We start from the raw sequence: 21,805 nt of genomic DNA on the forward strand, positions 1-21,805 counted from the left end.
TCCCCCCCCCCCCGGCCCTTTACTTCATCTCCCCCCGGCCCTTTACAACATACTTCGGGTGTCATTGTCTCCCATCTCTTTGCAGAGAAACAAGCTCAGGGTTCCCATTGATTTGTCATTGTCATGACTTAAGATTTCCATGAAAATAAAATGTTCCTTAAGTTCATTGTTGTGGCGTGTCTGTATCTTATTTTGAAGGGATGTTTAAACATTACCATAGTGATCAGAGAGCGTTAGGGCAGTGGTTGAGAGTAGAAGAGTAAACTACCCCCCCCACCTAGCCTCAGTAAAATTGTCAAGCATTGAGTGGTCCCTGGTGATAAAAAGGTTGGGGACCACTGGACTACAGGGTCTTTTGACAGTTCTCTTAATCCCGGCACCCATTGTATCAGGGTGTTGTGCCCTGTCCCATGCCCTCCAGATACAAATTTGCTATAAAAATAAGACAGAAACCCATCATTTTTGTTCTTGTATTATACAAAACCCAGCCTCCAATACAGGCTGCCATTCCGCTGCTCTTCTGGATCAGGAAAATATTAATATTACCCAATATTCCTCCATCTTCTTCTTTACATTTCTTAAGAACAGGTATGTTTGTGCTTGTCTGTGAGTTTTGAATGTACCCCAACATTTCCCCCAAATAAATCTCCTGGAGTGTAAGCTAAATGGTCATCATTATTTAAGAAGGGTTTCTCCCAAGGAAAAGACACCATGAAACATAGGTAGAAAGAGCTTATGTTACCCAACCCTTTGCAATATTCATAATTCCCCTGAGGGATCCATTTCAGGTAACAATGAGAGGGTGAATAATATGTCTGACTGAGTGAAGCTGAGGCAAAAATCAGCTTAAAACTAGTTGATTAAAACAATCAGTTTGTAATACAACATCTTAGATACTGGAATCAAAGTTCCAAAGTTCAATGAAAGGGAAATTTGCAAATACTTTACTTAATCCCTTTCTAGGGAGAGGTGTTCTACATATCCATGAACTTAACCATCACATATACACAACTCTTACTTAGCATCAGTGAAATGTTATTAAAAAGTACTCAAAAGGGTTACATTCTCTAGGGAAGCTGTCACCAATGAATTAATTAAAGTTCTGGGACCAAACACTGCAAAGATAAATTGCCCAAAATATAAACAGTTTTTTTCCTCAAGGTGATTTCACTGTGGTTGCAATAGAACCAGAACAAATAAATGCTTGCAAGTTTTCCTCCCAAACAAGGGCTTTGATCTCAAGGAATAAACACAGCTCAGCTAACCAAAGAACGGTGTTCAAATGCAAAATTTTCCCTGACAGACATTTCTGTTCCTTGATATAACTGCTATTCTGTGAACAGCCAGTGCAAAATTATGATCCAAATGAGAATGGTCATAATTTAATTAAAATAAGCCACCCAAATATCCATCCATGCTACCAAATATTGGCAGTTTATTTCCTTGAGGACACAAACATTTCTGCTGCTGATATGGACAGGTGAAGGTATGTCAGAATTTATACAATTTTGGCTTTAGGAAAATATTAAGAAAATACTGCTGAATCTTTAAGGTCCCGGAGGAGGAGGAGGAGGAGGAGGAGGAAGAAGAAGAAGAAGAAGAAGAGTTGGTTCTTATGCCGCATTTCCTTCCCTTTGAGGAGACTCAAAGCAGCTTACATTCGCCTTCCCGTTCCTCTCCCCACAACAGACACCCTGTGAGGTAGGTGAGGCTGAGAGAGCCCTGATATTACTGAAGAAGAAGAGTTGGTTCTTATATGCCACTTTTCTCTAACAGAAGGAGTCTCAAAACGGTTTACATTCGCCTTCCCTTTCCTCTCCCCACAACAGACACCCTGTGAGGGAGGTGAACCTGAGAGAGCCCTGAGATGACTGCTCTGTCAGAACAGCTTTATCAGTGCCATGGTGAGCCCAAGGTCACCAAGCCTGTGGGGGAGTGCAGAATCGAACCCAGCTCACCAGATTAGAAGTCGGCGCTCCTAACCACTACACCAAGCATGGTATAAACCATATAGGGACATGGTTTAGTAGGAGAACATTGGTTTTATGTGAAGAAGGTCCCAGGTTCAGTTCCTGGCAGGTCCAATTCACAGTTGGAGGGTGTTTGTACTACCAGTTACCTGATCTTTTGATTATGTTGAAGGTAATTATGTTGAAAGACCTGAAGAACCTGGACAGCTGCTCTTAGTCAGAGTAGGCAGTACTTCACTTGATAGCCCAATGTTCTTACTCAGTATAAGGCAGATTTAGCAATTTGGCAATATCAATTGGTTGTTATCACAAGCATTCATAAAGGGACATTAATAAATAAAATATGTGTGGAAAAGCCAAGGCTACACATTATCCCAGCTCCTTAAACTGAAACACATGCTATGACAGAGACTTGGGACACTTAGGATACCAACAAGCCACCCATTCTACTCCTGATATATCCATGATGCCACACAGTTCTATAATAGGGCCAGGGTTATAGTGGCAAAGAATTGCTGTGGTCTGGCATTTTTCAGTACTGTCCTTATCTGTAGAACCACTTTTCAGCTGTCCGTGGTTCTTTGCCATAAACGTCTTGCAGCATCCCAGCAGCACAAACATTCAGAAAGAAATCTTGTGTGTTTGTATGTTTGTGGGAGAACAGAAGTGAACTCTCAGCTGCTCAGCTGAGAATCAACTTCTGTTTTCTATCCAAGTTTCTTTCTTCTTCTTGCAAGGCTGGAAGACATCAAGGAGTTGGGGTGGACAGAAAGGAAGCTTATTGCATCTATTGTATCCCCCCCAAAAAAACTTTTCTTGGTGTCCAGGAAGAGAGAATAAACCTGGGGAAAGGAGGAGGACAGCAATTGCTTGTGATGAAATTCCCCACTCCAAACTTCTTGCTTCTTTCCAGGCTGGGGTGCAGTGATATTACTGAAGGAAATCCTAAAACTGTCTCTCAGGTAATCCTTGCTCAGCTAGGAGGCAGCATCTGTTCCCAACTCCCAAGGAAACTATGCAAAACATAGGTGGCAAATATCCCTAGGATCGAAATCAGAAGCCAATTCCAAGCTGTTAACTATAATCTGTTGTGAGACAATGTCTGATTCTTCCATCCACTGTCTTCCAGAAAGAATGAGATAGAACATGGGGGGGGGGGGGGAGATGAGAATCAGGCTTCTAGCTGATTGCTGAGTTGTCTTCTGACCTGTTCAGCATTTGCGCAAGTTGCTCAACGGCAGTCAGAATTATCCAGCATGTTGACACAGTATGTTCGGCTACCAAATATGCTTTCTGTAAAATTCATAGAATCTCTAGATTTTAAGGTTCTACAAATTTGGTGCTCTTATGTTTGCCTTTTAAAGATGATAGTTTCATGACTTACCAAAAGAAGATAATTGGTGAAAGGAATTGGAACTAATAGTTGCTACACTGGCATTGATCATTGCATTAAAATTCTTCACCCTGTTGATCTTAAGGTGGACCTTTCATGGAATGTCTATGCCTCTTGTACTTCAAATATGGCCTGTTCACTGTGGATGACCTATCTGCACATGACTGCTGTAAGAATAAGAGTCCTATCAAAGATACATTCCTCAGGGGCTCCTAAAATGTACAAGCGTGTCACTTTGCCTCTGAGACTTTATGCCATTCAGTTCAAATCAAAAGGAATGGAAAATCAGGCTGGCATTAAATTCTGAAAACTATTTTCTCGTGGGAAAACTTCACAGGCTCTCCTAATTTCTAGAAAAAAAAACAAATTAAGGTTTGATAAAATATAAAATATATTTAGGGCTACATTTTTAATTGTTTCGTTCAAAAAAATCTTTTGAATTCATTCATTTAAGCAAATAATTTTCACCAAAGTAGCAGTAGAGTGCCACAGATGTGGGCATTTGACTGTGTTCTCATGTAAATTGTTGTGCCAAGAAGTGCTCCAACACCACCTCTTCCCCTTCCATTTCTCTCATTACTTTATAAGATCCAGTCAGGTCAACGGAGGAAGAAATGGAAAGGGACAACGCGACTTCATGGACGGAATTTCTCCTCCTGGGGTTTCTAAGCCAGTCAAAGGCTCCTGCTGCTGTTTTCACTATGCTATTCCTTATGTTCCTTTTGGGGCTTTCTGAAAATGGCCTTCTTCTTTACCTTATCCGAGTAGATTCTGGTCTGCAGTCCCCAATGTATTTTTTTCTAAGTCAACTGTCCCTCATGGATATCTGCCAAACTCTTGCCATCGGCCCCAAAATGACTGTAGACTTTTTAATGAAGAGGAACGTCATTACCCTGATAGGATGTTCAGTTCAGATGTTTTTCATAATATCACTGGCTGCTGCAGAATTCTTTCTTCTGGGTGTGATGTCTTACGACAGATATGTGGCCATATGCAAGCCTCTGCAATACCCCATCCTCATGAGGAGGAATATCTACCTGTCTCTGGCGGTGGCCATTTGGTGTGGTGCCTCTTTGAATGCCTTGGTGCCTGCTGTTTATGTGCTTCTGCAGCCATACTGCAGCTCAAATGTGATTCGGCATATCTTTTGTGAGTTGCCCTCCATGCTGAGGCTATCGTGTTCTGACTCATCTGTCATTCAACGAGTGTCATTCTTTATCAGCACTGAGGTGCTTTTCCCCACTTTGGTGACCATTCTGGTCTCCTACTCTTGTATCCTTGTCACAGTCCTAAGGTCAACTGGAAAGAGCCACAAAGCACTTGGCACCTGCCTTTCACACTTGTTAGTGGTGGGACTCTTCTATGGGGCAGCCATGTTCAAATATCTGAGACCCATGTCTTATAGAACGCCATTCCAAGATGACATGGTCTCCCTGTTTTGCACTATTGTCACTCCCATGCTAAACCCACTCATTTACAGCCTGAGGAATCGAGACGTTCTAGACGCACTGAAAAAAGTATTCAGGAAACGTACATTAGATCAGTGAGGTCTGAGAAAATGGATTGCATCCTTGGCTTATGATAAATTAAATTATTTATTAGGTGATTTAACAGTCTCAATTATTATAAGTTAAGACCTTGAGACTCCCATTGTACCAATAGGCCAATAGCTGGAGCCTGGGAATAACAACTTCTGTTGGATTTATGGCTCAGCAGGCCATGCAGGTACCCAGTTTTGTAGCATGGAGAACATGCATTTTTTCAGATGGTCCAGGTTTCAAGTTTTCCATGTTCAAACTTTCCCAGAATTTCTAGTTGTCACTCTGTTCTACGACCAACAGGTGACTTAGAAGAGGCGAACTTGTTCTGTGAACTGTTGCCAGATTTTCCCTTTAAATTCAGAGTTCTCCTTTCTTCAAACTATGATGGAGATGGGGGGAAATTGTGGCACTTCTCTTGTTAGAATCCTTTTCCCTTGTACCTCAAGAAGTGAGTATCAAGTGTAGGCTTTATATGTGGTTGGAAATACCAAATAACTGCAGTTTCAGGAAAGAGAAACGTATCTTTAATTGTATTAGCAGTTATCAATTAAATTAAAAGAAGGTGTATGCAGTTGAGCACATTAGTCTACAGCAGTTGAGTAAAATAAAAATAATATGGAATCCTCTGCCTATAAATCTAAACTTATGGTAAATAATAATCTTAAAATATAAATGCCTAGTCCTTTCTCATGAGAATATACAAAGGAAAACACATATATCTGCCACCAATGGATTTAGTGACACTTTTTGGATTTGGTGACACTACAGTTTGATAAAATCTGGGAATTCCGAGAATTTGATGTACATATTTCTGTAGCATAAGACTGATATAACACTATTTGAATGTTAATGAAACAAATTAAAAGCTTTCTGAGATGGTGAGAAGAAGTTTCCCACAATGGCAGCCCACCTGTACTGGAGCTCAGGAGCCTACTCAACATCTTCGATATATTGTTGTTGTTGTTGTTGTTATTGTTGTTGTTGTTGTTATATTTTGATTTATTTCCCGCCTCTTCCAGAAGGCTCGAGGCAGGTGACAATGATCTTAACCCCATTAAAACCCATTAAAACCCCCATTAAAATTTTTTAATACCAACATGGTGGCAAAGAAAAAATACCTCATCCCTCCCCATACTAATATCAGAGATAATGGGGGAGTGCAATGTACACTTCCTAACTCCTGGGGGGGGGGTGATGTCCTGAGTTCGCTGACTCCAGCCTCAACCATAGACCTGGTGGAAGAGCTCCGTCTTGCAGGCCTTGCGGAAAGCTGATAAATCCAGCAGGCCCACAGCTCACCCGGGAGCTCATTCCATTAGGTAGGGGCCAGGACCGAAAAGGCCCTGGCCCTGGTCGAGGCTAGGTGCGCTTCCTTAGGGCCAGGAATGATCGATAGGTCCTCACCCACAGAGCGTAAAGCCCTGCGGGGAGCATAGGGAGGCAGGTGGTCCCTCAGGTATGTGGGTCCCAACTCACGTATGGCCTTAAAGGTTAGAACCAGAACCTTGAACAGGGGGAAGCTCTGCTTCCAGCAGTGTGAAGAAGACTTCAGTGGGGATGATGTCTCAGGAGCGACCTTAGTAGCGGATGGGAAGGTGGTAGGTGGAGTGAACACAGGGCACTGATGACAGACAAAATGGTAGCATGACTGGAAAATGAATTCTAATTCAGGAATTCCTCACTTGGCAACTGTGAGCAAACAACAGAAACAAAACCACTTTGCTGTAAGGGAGGATTTAGAACAGGGGTAGTCAACTAGTGGTCCTCCAGATGTTCATGGACTACAATTCCCATGGACCACAGGTTCTGGACCCCTGATCTAGAAAACATGGGGTCAGGGGCATGAAATTCTGATCTGCTCCTAGGGAAGCAGAATTTTGTTCAGAACCCCTGCACTAGGAGAGTAACATGGGTGTGCATTCCCAGGGAGGCCTGGTTGGCAGCAGTTTCAATGGCATACCGGGTAATTACAAGAGCTGTCAGGTGCAGCAGGAATGGCCAGGCCCATGTTGAGGAGACCTACATGGGCAGAGGGTAGCAGGCCTTTGGGATTTGGGAGCGCTTGCCCAAGGGGAAGCACCTGCAGGAACCCATTGGAGGAGCACACGTGCCGGTGTACTACACATCTCTCACAGCTAGGAACAGTGCAGGGCCCAGGACACCCCTGGATTCCAGCATAGAGCAGCCGGATGGCTGGGTGATTGGGCTCCTACCTCGTGCTGGGCCAACCCTCTCGAGGAGGGAACTAATAAAGTTGTGGCCATGTTTTAATGCCAGTCTTGGAGTCACGTCTTATTCTGGCCATTAATGCCACCTTGCCAGTCAATGCCCTCCTACTTCCACACACATGATGCTGGACAAGTTAGCTATTGGTGATAAGGAAAGTGCTTTTTAAATTTGGCTTCTTTCTTTTCTTTTGACTGCAACCTGAATGTGAACTGGATCTACTTGAATAAAAATAAGTTTGCCCTTTTTGCAATATACTTTTTGGAGATCTATTTATTTCAGTAGCATGCTTCCATGGTTGGGCGCAATGCTGTATATTAACCAAATAACCCAGTAGGAAGAAGATGTTCAGGAGAAATTGTGTGCAAAGACCAGGCCATCTCTGCATTCCACAGAAAGATAGGAGCTGTAATAGGAGGACCGACCTTCTACAATCAATTAGTTCATAAAAAAAAAATTAACTGTATCCCCTGAAGGGCAAGGAACTTGCTGTTAGCTGATGGAAAAGCAGAGTTTGATTTGATTTTTTTTTAAACTACCATTAAACCCTGGGAGAACAAATTAAAGTACTGGATAAATCTTACAAAACAAAGATGAACAGATTAAAAAACCAATACCCCAAAGTCGGGTGCTATCATGTGATGTTGGCTATTCAAAGTCAGGATACACTTGAGATTCATAATGAAACAGGTCTACAATTCTGCAAGCAAGCCCTGGGAACACATTTTTCTCCCTCTATATTTTTATTTATTTACATTATTTAAAGTATTCCTTTCTGCCTCAGATGACATGAAGTGAAATATGAAGATTTTCTATGGTATGTCTCTTTGAAAATGTATTTGACACCCTTTGATGAAAATGAGATAAACTTGTTACGTTTGCTACGAATATCCTGGCACAATAGAATCTCTTTCTGAATGATCATTACTTGAAGTCAATTGTTCCAATGAGTACTGGTTCGGAGGACCATTATGTAGCTAAAAGATGATAGTGTAGCTTTTATTTCTGTAAAGTTCAAACTTATATCTGCCTCTCCCTTTTGATCCATGTGGGAGAATTAGCATTGCCATGTATTAAACTGTTCAAAGTTCTTTTCAAAAGTTGTTAATACATTTTCATATTTCACAAGGAAGTTAATACTTAGGAATTTGGAGGTGGCTGAGAAAAAATAGATATTTTTAATCTAAAACCACTATCGCTCAATAAAAGTATCACTTCCTAATATCTATTTCATATCTTACCAGCCAGTATGCTTGCCACAGTCAAAACTTAAGGAACCTATTCCAGACCAAAGTTTGAGGGTCACGGCTGAGAACGATTTTGAGGATAGCCATGTTGGTCTGAAGTAGCATAATAACGTTTGCATCCAGTGACACCTTTAAGATCAATAACATAAATAAAACTTGACATCACAAACAGATCTTTGCATCCCAACTACCCAAAGCTGGGTACCCCAAGATTATTTTCATATAAAGGGAGGAGATATTACCACTAATATCTAATCATCGCAGTACACTTTCTCATAGTGATGCTGTGACAATTGTTGAGAAAGGGAGAATTGTTAATAAAGGCAATTCATGATATAATGGTGCCTTTTTATCTCACAAAAGGTTTAGTTATTCTCAACAACCAGACAGAAAGTGCAGAAGTGCACATGGGGAGTTTTTCTCAAAGCAAACTGCCATTAATTTCAGGAGATTATTTTACTGTTTAAAAAAAACCCTCCCTAATTTGTTCCAAATTCTGTTGTAGGTAGAATTTGATGGCATTCTTAGATAAGATGGAGATGCACGAACTTGACAGGAACCCAAGATAATAATCCTAAATAAATGAGGTTGATAGGAATACTAATCCAATGTCTCAAAAAACAAAAACAACTGGTTAAGGTTTGAGAACAGTAGCTAAATCTTTCATAAAACAAAACAAAAATATTTAGAGTGATATTGTAATGATCTTTTAAATACTATTGGAGCAAACATTTAAGCAAATAATAGAAGACTGTCAAATACGTTCTCATACAAACACTTGTTCCTCTCTTGTAAAAGTATCAAGATTGTAGAAGCACTTTTTCCAAAAAGATATCTTGTCAGCTATCTGAATTAAACAACATAATATGGTGATGTTTACATTAAAGAGAGCATTTCCCCTTCATTTTTGTCATTCTCTCATAAGCGTCAAACAAGTCAGCTGAAGCAGAAATGGAAAAGAACAACTCATCATCATGGACAGAATTCATTCTCTCGGGATTCTTGAGCCAGACAAACTCTCCAGCCATTATTATGATCCTTCTGGTCTTTATCTTCCTTATGGCACTCTCTGAAAATAGCCTCCTTCTCTATCTGATCCAAGTGGACACTGGCCTCCAATCTCCAATGTATTTTTTCCTTAGCCAATTGTCCATCATGGATATCAGCCAAATTCTCTCTGTTGGCCCCAAAATGACTATAGATTTTTTAGTGAAGAAGAACGTCATTTCTTTGCATGGATGTTCAGCCCAGATATTCTTCATACTAGTGATGGGTGAGGCAGAATGCCTCCTCCTTGCTGCAATGGCGTATGACAGATACGTGGCGATATGCAAGCCTTTGCGATATCCAATTCTCATGAGGAAGAATATCCGTGTCATTCTGTCGGCGGTCGTTTGGTTCGGTGCATTTCTGCATGCATTAGTCCCCAGCATTTATGTGCTGCCTCTGTACTACTGTGGGTCCAATGTGATTCACCATATCTACTGCGACCTCCCTTCAATGCTGAAGCTGTCTTGTTCGGACACCTCTCGCTTTGAAAAGACGCTGATATTTAGTGGCTTTACCTTGCTCATCATCCCTTCATCTTTCATCTTGTTCTCCTACGTGGTCATTCTTGCAACAGTCCTGAACGTCCGGTCAGATGAAAGGATTCACAAAGCACTTGGCACTTGCCTGTCTCACTTGAGTGTGGTGGGCCTCTTCTATGGGGCAGCCATGTTCAAGTATTTGAGGCCCAGATCCTTCCAAACGCCATTCCAAGATGATATGGTTTCAGTATTTTGTGTCATTTTGACTCCCACACTGAACCCTCTCCTCTATAGCTTGAGGAATCGAGATGTGTTAACCGCACTGAAGAAACTGTTCAGTAGAAGTACCCCAGAAGCCATCCCTCCAAAAAATTAGCTACTGTAAGTGTGAAAGTTTGTAGGCAATTTTCCCCCCGAGGGATGTGTGAATATGCCCATTTTTGTGTGTCATTTGGTTTTATGTTTTTCCCTGAGGTTTCCCCTCCATTTCATCTATTTGCTGGTTTCTTTGCTATTGTTTCTTTGCTGGCAATTTTATAGAATGTTATTTTTCCCATGTACCATTTTAATAACTTTTTAATAGCATTTCAGGGAAACATTTCTGTCATACTTACTTTTACTGTGGCCTGGTCAAGGTATTGTCGATTGTTGTCGATTTTCTGTTGTGTTGATCAGAAGCATTTCACCATCCTAGTGACAAAGGGTGCTTACACTCGAAAACTCACACCTTGAATAAATCTTTGTTGGTCTTAAAGGTGCTACTGGACTCTGATTTTACCATCCTAGTGAGTTAATTCCGCCTCCCTCTCCAAAGTCAACAGTTATTTGAGGTGGAAACTTTTAGTCTCAAGTTTGGGTCAAAACCATGCTGTATCTTGAGACAGCTGTAGCCTGCAGGAGATGTTGACTGTACTACCAATCTCAACCTTCACTGGGGGTGGGAAGTGGCATCAAATTGCAGCCCCCCTGTAGGGGGCTGGCAAGGGGCTCTTCCCTTCCAAATGACAGAGGAGATCTAAGATCTATCTAGCTGGCAATCTTGGTTAGGTCTTTTGTAATTTTTTTTATTTTAGTTTTAATTTTTGTCATAAATTTTGCACAAACACACATTTGTACTTGAGTGGTATGGTTTCACAGGTATATTCTGTAATTTTTTTTTGTACTGTTCTGGAGTAAACCATAATAAATATACATACAGTGACTTGGATCCATTTGCCCCATACAGTGTCAAGGCTCTGTCAGTTCTAACCAGTAAAGCTGTATCCATTTTTCACCCAACATAAGTCTGTTTCTCTTATTTGTTCTAGACTATGCTTCTCCCTCCCTCTTTCCCCCAGAGCTGAGGCCAGGAGGCGATCTTCCAGATGAACTATGACAGACCTGGAACTGTCCATGTGTGTGTGTGTGTGTGTGTGTGTGTGTGTGTGTGTGTGTGTGTGTGCACCTGCAAATAACTTTATTGTTTGTGTGTGTTTCAAGACCCTATTGCTTTAAAATATACGTTCCAATTTTGGGACATTTTCCACGGAGTCACTATTTTCCAAGATGGTGGATATGGTTATTTTGATATTTAAAATTGTACATAGGTTGCCCGTCTCAATGTCAAATGACATGTTTTGGAGATCAATAAATGCAAATCCCCATTTGGTGTTCTACCTTCCCAAGTTAACAAATTCAGCCTCCCACATAACCAGTGCCTCGGGGAACAAAGGGCAGAGCTTTCCAATTATCTAAATGAAAGTTAGTGATCTAGTTATTTGGGAAGGAGATGAAACACAGTCCACGTTCTTAAATAAGAAACAAAACTTTATTACCAGAGATTGAGGTCCAGTATATGCATGGTTAATAGCTATCATGCCTAATAATTATAGGTCTAAGGGAAATAATGTTAGTATAGGTCTAAGATGGGTTACAATACAATGATCTGGCTGTTACAAATATACTCTCAGATGCTCTCCTGCAGAAGGGTCTGAGTCCCAGCATGTGGTCAAGGCGCTGGAACAAAGAGCAAAGGAAGATTCTACTTTCCACAATCCAGATTTAGAAAACCTTCCTGGGAGATGCCTCAAAATTCTTTCTGGTTGGGTAAAATGTCACATAACTCACATTATGTTTTACAGCCGCTTTCTGTCCTGTCTCCCTGGCCGTTCAGTTCTCAGGAATTCTTGTGAGGTGCTTCAGAGCACTTTATATTTCTGAATCTGTTATGGTAATGAAAATTAAGCAAGTTTCCATCCCGTGCATTGAACCCTGCAACCCACTCATAGATTACACAAACAGCTTCACTTGTTTTCCATGCCCGCCCAAATCACTTATGCCATGGAAATTTGGCAAAGAGTTTTCTCAGTGCTGCTGAAATATCTCGGTTTCTCAGATTGTTTATGAAAGTGTTCACTGAGGCGGGCACAATAGTCCAAAACACTGTGTTAGTCATGGACCTTAGTGCTGAACAGGCAGATACTGGTGTCAGTTTGGTGTAGTGGTTAGGAGTGCGGACTTCTAATCTGGCATGCCAGGTTCGATTCTGCGCTCCCCCACATGCAGCCAGCTGGGTGACCTTGGGCTCGCCACGGCACTGATAAAACTGTTCTGACCGAGCAGTGATATCAGGGCTCTCTCAGCCTCACCTACCTCACAGGGTGTCTGTTGTGGAGAGAATGAGAAGGCGACTGTAAGCCGCTTTGAGCCTCCTTCGAGTAGGGGAAAGCGGCATATAAGAACCAACTCTTCTTCTTCTTCATCAATGTGGATGCTGTATAAAAGAGCCCCACCACACACAAGTAAGACAGGCAGTTGCCCAAGGCCATGTAGCTCCTTCTAAAGGAGTGAGTTCCAGAGGCTGGATAATTGCACATGTTGTGCTTAATGACATTGGACTTGCAGTAGGGAAGCGGCAGGACATAAAGAAAACATGTCAAAGCCTGTACACAGGACTAAAACCAGACACATGATGTAGCATATTCTTCTCCTCATGAGGACTGGGTACTGCAGTGGCTTGCATATGGCCACATACCGGTCATATATGGTAGCCAAGATGAGGCATTCTGCTCCTCCCAAGGTAAGTATGATGAAAATCTGTGTGACGCATGCATACAGTGAAATGTTGTATTTCTGGGTTACAAAATTGACCATGGTTTTTGTATTGGAAAAAAATCTATTAGAGGAGTTAATGTAATCAAATTAACAGTGTTATTGTATAAATTAGTGGTCCCCAACCTTCTTGTAGTCGGGGACCGCCTCCAAGGGTGGGAGAGAGCCAGCGGCCTGGCCGCCGCAGCTGCACGTAAACGCGCACGCGCAGTTGCCGCACATGCGTGTTTTTGCCACTAGGCGGCGCTAACGCGCATGCGCAGAGCTGCCGTGCGTGTTTTCTCCAGCAGGGGGCGCAAACATGCATGCGCGGCAGCTCCGCACGCGCGCGTGTTTGCGTCGCTGGCATGCCAGCGGCCGCACCTGCCTCTTTCCCCCTCTTGCTGCGTGGGGGGGAGGCAGGCACAGCCGCTGGCGGCCCGGTACCATGGTCTTCACGGCCCGCACCGGGGGTTGAGGACCCCCGGTATAAATTATGAGACCAGATAAGGCAGGTATACTGTATATAAAAAAGACAATTTTACTAGCTAAACAGGATAGGGGAAACTGGAAGACAAAACAAGAAAGTGAATAGCTTCCTATAGCTCATTCGGGAGCTCTGCACCTTAGCTGTTACATGGTGAAGATTCAAGATGGATCTACCTCTCTGCCTAAAGCAGAGCTCTTCTCAAAACAAAGGGTGGGTGTGGATGTGGATGTGATGTAGCTGAGTCAGGTAATAGCCGCAGCTTGACAAATCTGCATATCTAAAACAGACCATTTGACCCACTCTGCCTGTCCCCATTAGCAACAACTGTAAACAAACAGTTTAACACAGAGTCTGTGGTTGGCTCTTGCTAAGAGACAAAGTCCAACAAACTCCTTCTCAAGAGTTAGCCACTGACTTCATACAATCCTAGCTCATCTCTAAGATTCTCAAATCTCCTTTTATCTAGTGGTTTAGTCAACACATTAGCAATTATATTGTTAGTTGCACAATACACAACATCAGTAAGTCCTTCTTTGAACTTCTCTCTTGCAGTTGCTATCTTGATTGCGATGTGCTTCGTCCCATTCTTCATGTTCTCGCCTTTGATTATTGCAATATAGGCTGCATTATCTTCATACATTGTGACTGGCTCAGGTTCATCTATGCCAAAGTCCTTCAGTAGACCTATTATCCTTTGAAGTTCATTGCAGGCATCTAGAATTCCATTGCACAAATATGCACTTACATATGTATTTTTGCTCCTATGTGGGCAAGGCACAATAATATTAGTAGAATAAAGTATGTTGGACCCCCAACAAAAGAAGTTTCAATCTGGAATTTCAGTCAATGAATGTATAGCAGTATCTCTTGGACTCCAGGGAAAATAATATTATTGGAGATTAATTGACAGACAGCCTTGATTCAGTAGGGGGAGGCAAGCCTGAAGTCCTTGCAGAAAATTAAGCCAGTGGGATGATTTGGCATCAGCTTATAGTACTTCAATAAATTGGCTTTCAAACCTTTGCTTCTGTTCCTGAAGTCACTGAGAAGTATGAAGAATGGCTCCTGAGACTGCCCTCCCCCAGAGTGAATTTTGCGCATTCTCAAGTCACAAACTGAGCCATCTCCAGAAATTGCAGATGGCTGTAAAAAACTAGCAGAATTTAAATATGCAAGAGACGAGAGCACCAAGCTGTTCAAAAGAATGAAAAGGTTTTATTAAGAAGAGAAACAAACTGTATATAAAGAGGAGGGAGAAAGAGAAAGATCCCACTCCTGGCCATCAATCAAACAGAACAACCAATGGACTGTTGTGTCCGTGCTCCCAAAAAGCCCCTTTCCCTTTAAAAACTGTTTTAAAATAACCCAAACACACTAGCAATGAATATTTGTTCATTCATTGTCTCAGAAAGACCTTTTTTGCTGGCTTAGGAGCTGGTGCTTAATCGTTTACATGCTCCTCAAGTAAAAAAAAAAAAAATCCCCCCCCCCCCCATGGGCACGATTTGTGGCAGAAATTACGGCCAAGGTCGAACAGGGGGCTGTATTGTGCTTGGGAACTTTAACGACACTTGCAGTAGGGAGCTTTGTTTCACTGTTAAGCACTTCTGTGGAGGGACTTTAGCCGGAGAAGCCTCGCTCGTTCATTGCTTTCGCTGGTCTAAGGGGGAAAAAATGGCGATCGCGTCTCCGGAAGCTCGGGGGTGAGAGCGAGGGAGGGACATTCTTTCTACCGCTATTTTGAGAACGCACATGTCTTTCACTGATGTGTTGCAGCTTGTGCTCAGAAGTGTAGCAGTTTTTTCAGGGGGAATCCACTTTTCTTGATTTCCCGAAAAGCACTACAACGTAGCAATTTTTGCGGGAGTGTTGTAGGAGTGTTGCAGATTGTGTACGGCATCATACGGAAAGTTGAATTAATAGCGTTTACCAAAGGTAAGACTTCTGGTACATTTAAGTTGTGCGGAATGGCCCTTAGTAAACATCAGTAGTATGTTGTTAAAAGGTACCCAAAAGGGCTAAATTCAACAGGGAAAGTCTGTTTCTGTCACAAACTCCTTAATTAAAGTCTTGGGATCAAAAACCCCAAAGATAAATTTCCCAAAAGATCTCCCTAAGCAGTCTTTGTTCTTAAGGTGATTTCACTGTGGTGGCAATATAGAACCATAACATATAAATGCTGGTGAGCTTTCCTCCCAAATAGGGTCTCTGATCTCAGATCATTGCATCTGGTGCTGTTGTTGCACTATTTCAAGGAACAAACACAGTCTGGTTAACCAAAGAACTGTGTTCAAATACAAAAATTTTCCTTGACAGATGTTTCTGTTCCTTGATATACCTGCTATTCCATAAACAGCCAGTGCAAAATTATGATCTAAATGAGAATGAGCACAATTTAATTAAAATAAGCCACCTAAACATCCATTCATTCTACCACGTGTTGGTAGTCTATTTCCTTGAGGACGCAAACCCTTCTGCTGCGGATATGTACAGATGAAGGTATGTTTGTGGAGACTTTTTATTTTAGCCTTAGGACTAGATTCCCCCAGTTTTAAGAAAATCCTGTTGCACCTTTAAGGTTTTGGTGTAGGGACATGATTTAGTAGGTGAACACTGGTTTTATATGAAGAAGGTACCAAGTTCAATCCCTGGAAGGTCCAGTTCTCATTTGGAGGTTGTTTACATTACCAGTTACCTGATTTTTTGGTTTTGTTGAAGGTAATGTGAAAGACCTCTACCTGAGAACCCAGAGAGCTGCTTTCAGTCAGATTAGACAATACTTCCCTTGATAGCCCTATCCCTATGGTCTCATCCTGCATCTCAGTGAAGTTGATAGGCAGCAAAATTTCTTAGAGAAGGAAATCAGGAAATATATCTAGGGTTACATTTTTAATTGTTTCATTCAACAGAATGCATTTGTTCAATTAAGCAAAAATTTTCACCAAAGTAGCAGTAAAGTGTCACACATGTGGGCATTTGACTGTGTTCTCATACTAATTGTTGTGCCAAGAAGTGCTCCAACACCACCTCTTCCCCTTCCATTTCTCTCATTACTTTATAAGATCCAGTCAGGTCAACGGAGGAAGAAATGGAAAGGGACAACGCGACTTCTTGGACGGAATTTCTTCTCCTTGGGTTTCTAAGCCAGACAAAGGCTCCTGCTGCTGTTTTCACTATGCTATTCCTTATGTTCCTTTTGGGGCTTTCTGAAAATGGCCTTCTTCTTTACCTTATCCGAGTGGATTCTGGTCTGCAGTCCCCAATGTATTTTTTTCTAAGTCAACTGTCCCTCATGGATATCTGCCAAACTCTTGCCATCGGCCCCAAAATGACTGTAGACTTTTTAACGAAGAGGAACGTCATTACCCTGATAGGATGTTCAGTTCAGCTGTTTTTCATAATATCACTGGCTGCTGCAGAATTCTTTCTTCTGGGTGTGATGTCTTACGACAGATATGTGGCCATATGCAAGCCTCTGCAATACCCCATCCTCATGAGGAGGAATATCTACCTGTCTCTGGCGGTGGTCATTTGGTGTGGTGCCTCTTTGAATGCCTTGGTGCCTGCTGTTTATGTGCTTCTGCAGCCATACTGCGGCTCAAATGTGATTCGGCATATCTTTTGTGAGTTGCCCTCCATGCTGAGGTTATCGTGTTCAGATTCATCTGCCATTCAGCGAGTGTCATTGTTTATCAGCATTGAGCTGCTTCTCCCCGCCTTGTTGACCATTCTGGTCTCCTACTCTTGTATCCTTGTCACAGTCCTAAGGTCAACTGGAAAGAGCCACAAAGCACTTGGCACCTGCCTTTCACACTTGTTAGTGGTGGGACTCTTCTATGGGGCAGCCATGTTTAAATATCTGAGACCCATGTCTTATCGAACGCCATTCCAAGATGACATGGTCTCACTGTTTTGTACTATTGTCACTCCCGTGCTAAACCCACTCATCTACAGCCTGAGGAATCGAGACGTTCTAGACGCACTGAAAAAAGTATTCAGGAAACGTACATTTGATCAATGAGGTCTGAGAAAATGGACCGCATCCTTGGCTTATGATAGGTAAAACGATTCCTTGAGTGATTTAACAGTCCCAATTATTATAAGCTTATACCTTAGAACAGAAATTCCCAACCAGGGGTCTGTGGACCCCTGGGGGACCGCAGGCACTCTGAAAGGGGTCCTCAGGAACTCTGAAATGAGGTAGTATGGGGGGGTCGGACAGCCCCTACTCTTTTTTCTGACCTATATGAGGCAGAGCTGCCATAATAGCAGTGAAGGCAGGGGGAGGGAACAAAAGAAGGGCTAAGGGCAATGATGTCATTTCTAGGGTGTGGCAGGGGCTCCTCAAAGTCTGGAAAATTATTTCAGGGGGTCCTCCATGGTCAAAAGGTTGAAATAGGCTGTCTTAATCATTGTACCAGTAGTGGGAGCCTGAGAATAGCAACTCCAGTTAGATTTGTGGTTCAGCAGGCCACGCAAGGACTCAATTGGATTAATGTTATGCAGGTTACTATACTGCTTGGGATCTTTATGTTTGCCTGTTCTGAAATAATATGTTGTTCCAAAACTGAGGTGAAACAAAATATTTAATACCAAAATCTCGTTACATATCAGTACAGAAAAATATATGCAACCTTGAATTTAAAAAGACAACTTTTAATGAACTTTTGAATTCCTTATTGTTATGTAGTTGTGTTTGCCAGCTATGCCATGTTGTTTCCTCTTATATTGTTCTTTAAATGTATTAGCAAATTAATTAAAGAAAAAGAAAGTATATATAGTTGAGCCCATTATTCTACAGCAGGGGTAGTCAAACTGCGGCCCTCCAGATGTCATAGAATCATAGAGTTGGAAGGGGCCATACAGGCCATCTAGTCCAACCCCCATGTCCATGCACTACAATTCCCAGGAACCCCTGCCAGCATTCGCTGGCAGGGGCTCCTGGGAATTGTAGTCCATGGACATCTGGAGGGCCGCAGTTTGACTACCCCTGTTCTACAGCAATTGAGCTGTCCCCTGAGGGACCACCTCTTTGCCTATTTCCCTCGAAGAGCAGTAGCCAATTCCAACTAGCTAGTGATCCGTGGTCCCATGGAAGTATGTCTGGCTTCAATCAGGGCCAGGACATTTTCTGCCCTGTCACTACTTGGTGGGATGAGCTCCTGGAGGAGATCCAGGCCCTGTTAGGGCTAACACAGCTCCACAGGTTCTGCAAAAGCTCTTCCACCAAGCTTTTGGTTGGGGCCAGTGAACTCTTAACCTCTATTGGGCATGATCAGAATTCCCCAACAGTGATGCCCAAAGGAGAACATCTGGGGTGAGCTGGAACAAACTGACTGGACAGCTGCCTGACTACAGTTTAAAATGTTTTATTATTTTTTGTACTTTATAGACTTTTATTGTAATAACGATACATTTTTGGTATTTTGTATGTTTTAATGATGACGGTCACCACTTTGAACTACTATCCGGGAGGGCGGTATACAGATATAATTAACAATAATCATAATAATAAAAATATATATAAGTACCAAAAATGGAATCCTCTGTCTGTAAATCTAAACATTCCCTCAAAATGGTACATAATAATTTTACAGGATCCTCTTCTGATTGGAAGATACAAAGGAAAAGGCATAACTCTGCAACCAATGGAGCTAGTGACACTGTTTCTATATCATTAAATTGATATAAAACTATTCAAACACCAATTCAACAAATACAAAGCTCCCTGAGGTGGCAAGAAGAAATTGCCACAGTATAAGACAAGGTTTACTGGAGTCCAGAAGCCTGCCACCCTCTTCCAGATGTGGGGGAGGCTCTACTGCCATCAGCACGAAGAAGGCTGAAGTGGGAATGATGTCTCAGGAGCGGCTTCAGTGGGGAGGGGAAGGTAGTAGGTGGAGGTCATGACAGACAAAACGGTGGCATGGCTGGAAAATAAATTCCCATTCGGAAACTACAAGCCAAGAAGAAAAGGGAATAACACTTTGCTGTAAGGGAGGATTTGAAAAACATGGAGTAAGGGGCATGAAATTTGGATCTACTCCTCGGGAGGCAGCATTTTGTTCAGAACCTTGCACATTGATCATTAAGTACACAGCTATGGAGGTTTGTTGTATCGTGGAAACGGTCCAAAAGAGCTAGATGAAAATATTTTGTCTGCATTCCTCTCCTAACAAGGTCCAGGTTACCGCACAATGACTTGATCATCATACCAAGTTGCATATGAATAAGAAAGTTAATTCCATTCATTGTTGTTGTTGTTAGGTGCGAAGTTGTGTCCGACTGATCGCAACCCCATGGACAATGATCCTCCAGGCCTTCCTGTCCTCTACCACAGGGGTAGTCAACCTGTGGTCCTCCAGATGTTCATGGACAACAATTCCCATGAGCCCCTGCCAGTGTTTGCTGGCAGGGGCTCATGGGAATTGTAGTCCATGGACATCTGGAGGACCACAGGGTGACTACCCCTGCTTTACAATTCCCCTGAGTCCATTCATACTAAACACTAAACTGATGGAGAAACAACGGGTTTGAAAAGAACGAGGAAGTTCTTTTAATGAAGAGGATTTTTAAAGAAAAGAATGTAGCCAATCCTAAATACAGCCTTCACAAAAGTTCATTCATCCCTAGCTAAAGCCTGAAAACAGCAGTGTAGAACAATGTATTTCAGATTGGTTACATCCATACTTTCCTCCCCCAAGATCTTTGTACATATCTTAACATGTCCTGGAGTGGTGATAGTCTTGAAAAGAATCACTCTATGTGGCTACCATCTTGTGTGACTATGAGCCAATCCAGTGCATTTAGGTGGATTATTGGTAGCAACTAGAATTTAAGCCCGCTGTAAGAAAAATACAGCGGGCGCTAGTGGGCAGTGGGAGGGTGCGGGAGGCACCCCCCCTTGGAGGGAGGGCGGAAGGAGGGAAGGTAGCCAGGCGGGCATAGAGAAAGGGAGAGCGAGAGGGAGAGGAAGGAAGGAAGGAAGGAAGGAAGGAAGGAAGGAAGGAAGGAAGGAAGGAAGGAAGGAAGGAAGGAAGGAAGGAGATTGGAAATGGAGTGGGAATGAAGGAAAGAAGGAGATAAAGAAAGAGGAAGGAAGGAGACAGAGAAAGAGCATTTTATTTATATTGCTCTGCAGAGCAGTTACAGATGGTGGGTGAGAGAACAAATGTAAAAGTCTAGGAGAAGGGCTGCCACTCAGCAATACAGCATCTGCTTTGCACACAGAAGTCACCATATTCATTCCCAGATGAACGAACTAGATAATAGATGATGAGATAATCCACTTCCTGAAACTCTGAAGCCTGTCATAGTAGACCTGGGGTCCCCAACATTGTTCAAATGCAGTGTACTATTGGAATGTTGAGAAAAGTTTAGAGGCCCAGCCACCAAGGGCTGCTAAGGAAGATGCAGCCAATCACAGAATGGCAGTAATGGGGGCAGACGTCAATCACAAAAAAGTTGGGAGGTTCTAAGATCAATGGAGAAGAACAATGTGAGCAGTAGGTACGTATTGGTGAAGACAATGGAGCCTATGGATGCCATATTAGGGATCAGAGGAACAGACAGTACTGACCTTGGTAGAACAATAGTCTGACTCCAAGACTGTTTCATGAGTTCATCTGATAGTTCATGAGGACATCCAGAGTTGTATATTGGTTTCTGTGCCAGGCTGGGACTAGAGAGTCATATGTTTAAATCCCTGCATAGCAAAGAAGCTTCCTGGGCAACCCAGGGCCAACCACTCCTCCTCCAGAGCAGCCTGTGGAAGCATGTGGTGGTGGGAAGTGCCATCAAGTCACAGCTAACTTACAACACAACCATCGAGTTTACAAGTCAAGAGACATTCAGAGTGTTGGCGGAGTTTAAATATACAAAGAGCCGCAAATGAAGCATCAAGCTGTTTAAAAGAATGAAATGGTTCAATTTAGAAGAGCTTTGTAAGACAGGAGAGTCCTAGCAGTGTGACTAATATTTTGTTCTGTTCTGCATTCAGTCTGTCAGTTCTGTTGGCAAGCAGGGAGGAAGTGTGTTCAAAGGCGCAGGAAGTCTCCCATTGAGCCAATCAGGTCATAGGAAGAGACTATTTGAAAAATATCATGAAGTTCCTAATCTAATCATGCTAAATGCACATCTCCTCTGATGCCCCCTGTAGGATGTTCTCCATAGCTCTTCAGTAAACGGGTCACTTCTTCACTTGTGCCAAGCCTGTTTGTCACAGTGACAAGGTGTGCTTTACTGGCTACAGATTAAAGTTTTATTTTGTTACTTTACACAATGTTGTTGCTTTATTATAGACTACAATTGCAACCACTGAAGAAGTAACCGAAAGCAGGA

General features: G+C 42.4%; 3 protein-coding genes across 3 annotated transcripts; all 3 read left to right on the forward strand.

Annotated features, from left to right (window-relative positions):
• The first annotated feature begins 4,181 nt into the window (after positions 1-4,181).
• Positions 4,182-4,910, forward strand: LOC143834499 (olfactory receptor 2T27-like). Its single transcript, XM_077331326.1, has one exon. The coding sequence runs from the start codon at positions 4,182-4,184 to the stop codon at positions 4,908-4,910; it is 729 nt and encodes a 242-aa protein (XP_077187441.1).
• Positions 4,911-9,328: 4,418 nt separating this feature from the next.
• LOC143834500 (olfactory receptor 2Z1-like) lies at positions 9,329-10,282 on the forward strand. The gene has a single exon (XM_077331327.1). It carries the CDS (start codon positions 9,329-9,331, stop codon positions 10,280-10,282), a length of 954 nt encoding a protein of 317 aa, XP_077187442.1.
• Positions 10,283-16,553: 6,271 nt separating this feature from the next.
• Positions 16,554-17,486, forward strand: LOC143834501 (olfactory receptor 2T27-like). Its single transcript, XM_077331328.1, has one exon. The coding sequence runs from the start codon at positions 16,554-16,556 to the stop codon at positions 17,484-17,486; it is 933 nt and encodes a 310-aa protein (XP_077187443.1).
• The last annotated feature ends 4,319 nt before the right edge of the window (positions 17,487-21,805 follow it).

Source organism: Paroedura picta, chromosome 3, assembly GCF_049243985.1.
Source record: "Paroedura picta isolate Pp20150507F chromosome 3, Ppicta_v3.0, whole genome shotgun sequence".
Classification (NCBI taxonomy): Eukaryota; Metazoa; Chordata; class Lepidosauria; order Squamata; family Gekkonidae; genus Paroedura; species Paroedura picta.

Coding starts and splice junctions, on each gene's coding strand:
- LOC143834499 (XM_077331326.1), top strand. CDS start 4,182: ATGGATATCTGCCAAACTCTTGCCATCGGCCCCAAAATGACTGTAGAC.
- LOC143834500 (XM_077331327.1), top strand. CDS start 9,329: ATGGAAAAGAACAACTCATCATCATGGACAGAATTCATTCTCTCGGGA.
- LOC143834501 (XM_077331328.1), top strand. CDS start 16,554: ATGGAAAGGGACAACGCGACTTCTTGGACGGAATTTCTTCTCCTTGGG.